Below are 3,335 nucleotides of genomic sequence, written 5' to 3' on the forward strand. Positions count from 1 at the left end.
GCTCATCCACTTTTAATGTCTGCCTTTCACCCGGGTCTTATCCAAGAAGCTGTACATGCACAGCTTCCACACTCTAGTAAATCTGTCTCAGCAGGCAGGTAAACCATGTTGAGAATAACCAACAGGTGCCAAACCATCAGTGAGTTGGCAGGAGTCTACCCCAAGCACATGAAGACCTCCCAGCAGAAGGAGTGGATAAGAACAGTTTGTCCAGAGGCCGTGAAGGCAGTGGAAAACAGTGACTGTGGAGTGCCTCGTGCTTGGTCCGACATGGAAGACACCAAGTTCATCCACTGCATCACCAGCCATCTTGACTTTGTCTTGTTTTTGGACTTTGAAGGTTCTGTAAGAGAAAGTAAGCCTGATGACTGTGCAACTCTGCCTCCAATCCATGCACAAGTCAAGACATCACCCTGGTGAAGTCATTGGTCCTCTTTAAAAATGAAGGATGAACAAGAGCTGCTCCCTGGCTCAGGCCCACCCTCGTTCCCAATCCATCCATCAAGCACTTATTAGGCATCAATCACATTTCAGGTACTGTCCTATGTACACGGTAGCAGCAAGAGGGTCTGATGATCAGCGGTGAATGACTTCACCATTGTCATCAGTGCAAGGATCCAGCACAGCTCCAAGAGACTCATGATGAGAAAGGCCACCCGCTGCCATAGAAGGAGCAGCCATTCTTCTCCCTACCTCCTCCATGCATACGTGTCCTCTTTCACAACGTGACGTACAAGGAAATGTGGATTATCTGCTAACAACACAGATCATGTTACTTGCTATCTTGGTTGGGGCGAGAATTGGGAGGGAGGGAGAGAACATGGATGGCAAAGTGTCAGAAAACAAGGATTAAAATTCATGTCGCCCACTGAAAAAAATCAAGTATTGTTCCAGGCACCGAGAATACAGAGAGAAATGAAGTATCCTTGCCTTCAAGAAGCGAACTAGGTGGATGCCTCCACAGCAGCTGGTTCATCATAACTCTGGGGATCTCCCTGAGCCTCACCCTCTGTGGGGTGGAAGAAGGGACAGATACATCGAGAAATGTAGGTAAAATATATCAGTAAAAATTATTTAAAGGAAACAACCATTAGTCTTATGCCTGAAGATGTGTTTCATGTTTTCTTTTCTTGTACATTTTCTGCCCATTTCTTTCTAAGAGGCCAGGGACTTTTCCCAGTCTAATGGCATCCCAAAACTTCGTGGAATGTTCATGAAAAACAATGGTAAAAATAAAATCTTTAATTCTTTCATAACAACTGTTAAACCCTAGCAGGAAAAATTCAAGTTCACCCACACCAAAGAGACACGGGTGTCCTCTAAAGACACTGAAATCGAGTGGCAAGGCTGCAAGCCAGGAATCCTTTAAGGAAGACTGATTATGTTCTATTAAAAACAATGGGGCGGGTGGATAGGTGGCTCAGTGGATGGAGAGGATGGGAGGTCCTGGGTTCAAATGTGGCCTCAGATACTTCCTAGCTGTGTGACCCTGGGCAAGTCACTTAATTCCAATTACTTAACCTTTACCACTCTTCTGCCTTAAACCAATACTTATATCAGTTCTAAGACAGAAGGTAAGGGTTAAAAAATGCTGGCATTCCAGGGTTAAGCACATCCCTTTTGCCCTCAGCATACAGAGCACTACATTTTATGGGTACAAAGAACTAGAGATAAATTGGGTGCCTAACAATTGCAGGCTACAAATGTGATGTATTATTGTCTTGACATGAGAAATAGCAATAATGAGCAATTCAAGGAAACATGGGAAAATTTGTTTGAACTGATGCCCAGATCTGACCATGTTATTCTCCTTCCTGATAAACTCCTGTGGGGTTCGCTATTACCTCTAGGATAAATCCTTGCCTTCTAAAGGAAGTCTTTCCTGATCCTTCTTAATTCTAAGGTCTTCCCTCCATTGAAGATCTCCAATTCGATCTATATATGTCACTTTTCTTTAAACCTTTACTTTCTGCCTTAGTAACAGCTCTAAGACAGAAGAGTGGCAAATGGGGTTAAGTGACTTGCCTGGGGTCACACAGCTAGGAAGTGCCTGAAACCAAACTTGAACCCAGGTCCTCCCAACTCCAGACCTAGTTCTCTAACATACTGAGTCACCTAGCTGCCCCTTGTACGTAGCTTTTTGCCTGTTGTCTCCCCCATTAGACTGTGAGCTCCTTGAGAGCAGGGATTGCCTTTTGCTTTTCTTTGGATCCCCAGGGCTTAGCATGGTTAATGCTTAAGGAATGACTGAATGGCTGTTTGGCACTTACAACCCTTCACCATTACCCCTTTCCTAACTACACTCAGCCATGTTGGCCTTCTTGTCTTTCCTCATACAGGACACGCCATCTCTTGTCTCCATGCCGTTTTATAAGCTGTAGCCTCATGCCTGGGATGGACTCTGTCTCTCTGGAAGCCTTTCCTCATTTCCCACAGTCACTTTCCCCAAAATGAACTTATATTCTTTGTGTAGATTTTTGGAAGTACTTCTGCGGGCCCAGGCTGCTGCTGCTTCCTGAGGAAGCTCCCTGAGGACAGGGGCGGATCTCTTCATGTCTTCATGTCCTCAGCACCCAGCATGCAGGAGATGCTTAATAGATGAGTGGGGTAAGCAGAAGCCAGAGGACAATATATACGGTGACTGCTGTGCTAGAAAGAGAAGGCAATGAAAGTTAGAATTCATTCAGCCACTGATTCTGAATTCTGCGGACAGATTACTTTCAATGATCAACATGGAAGATGGGAACAATTGCAATGATTGTAGTCATAGATTTTGTTTGGTTGTTTTTCTTTGTTAAAAGGGAGGATTGGGGGCACATGAACAAAGGATGGTTGTATATAGAGAAGAAGGGAGGGAGGAGGGAAGGAAAGAAGAGAGGGATGGAGGAAGGGAGGGAAGGAGGGAGCTAGGAAGGAAGATAGCCAAAGAAGGAAATGTTGGAGTCTGAGTGCAGATCTAAGTATGCCATCTTCCAGTTTATTTCCTTCATGAGGTTTTTGTTACGATAGGTGATCTATCATGACATGAGCAATATGGAAATATATATAGCATGAAAGCACTGATATAACCTATATCAAATTGTTAACCAACTTGGGGAAGTGGGGGGAAGGGAAGGAGGGAGAAAATCTGAATCCTAAGATGTCAGAAATTGTCAAAAAGTGTTTCTACATGGAGCTTAAAAAATGAATAAATAAAAAGAAGGAAAGGAAGAAGAAAGGGAGAAAGGGAGGAAGGAAGGAAGGAAGGAAGGAAGGAAGGAAGGAAGGAAGGAAGGAAGGAAGGTAGGAAGGAAGGAAGGAAGGAAGGGAGGAAGGAAGGAAGGAAAGAAGAAAGG

The 3,335-nt window shown here is 44.3% G+C and overlaps 1 protein-coding gene across 1 annotated transcript in view; it reads left to right on the forward strand.

Annotated features, from left to right (window-relative positions):
* The first annotated feature begins 270 nt into the window (after nucleotides 1-270).
* The window catches only part of ENTPD3 (ectonucleoside triphosphate diphosphohydrolase 3), a 45,787-nt gene continuing 42,722 nt past the window's right edge, over nucleotides 271-3,335 (forward strand). The window contains exon 1 of the mRNA XM_044678871.1: nucleotides 271-355. Coding sequence (XP_044534806.1) covers nucleotides 271-355 — 85 coding nt within the window. The remainder of the gene's footprint in view (nucleotides 356-3,335) is intronic.

This window comes from Gracilinanus agilis, chromosome 5, assembly GCF_016433145.1.
Source record: "Gracilinanus agilis isolate LMUSP501 chromosome 5, AgileGrace, whole genome shotgun sequence".
In the NCBI taxonomy this organism is placed as follows: domain Eukaryota; kingdom Metazoa; phylum Chordata; class Mammalia; order Didelphimorphia; family Didelphidae; genus Gracilinanus; species Gracilinanus agilis.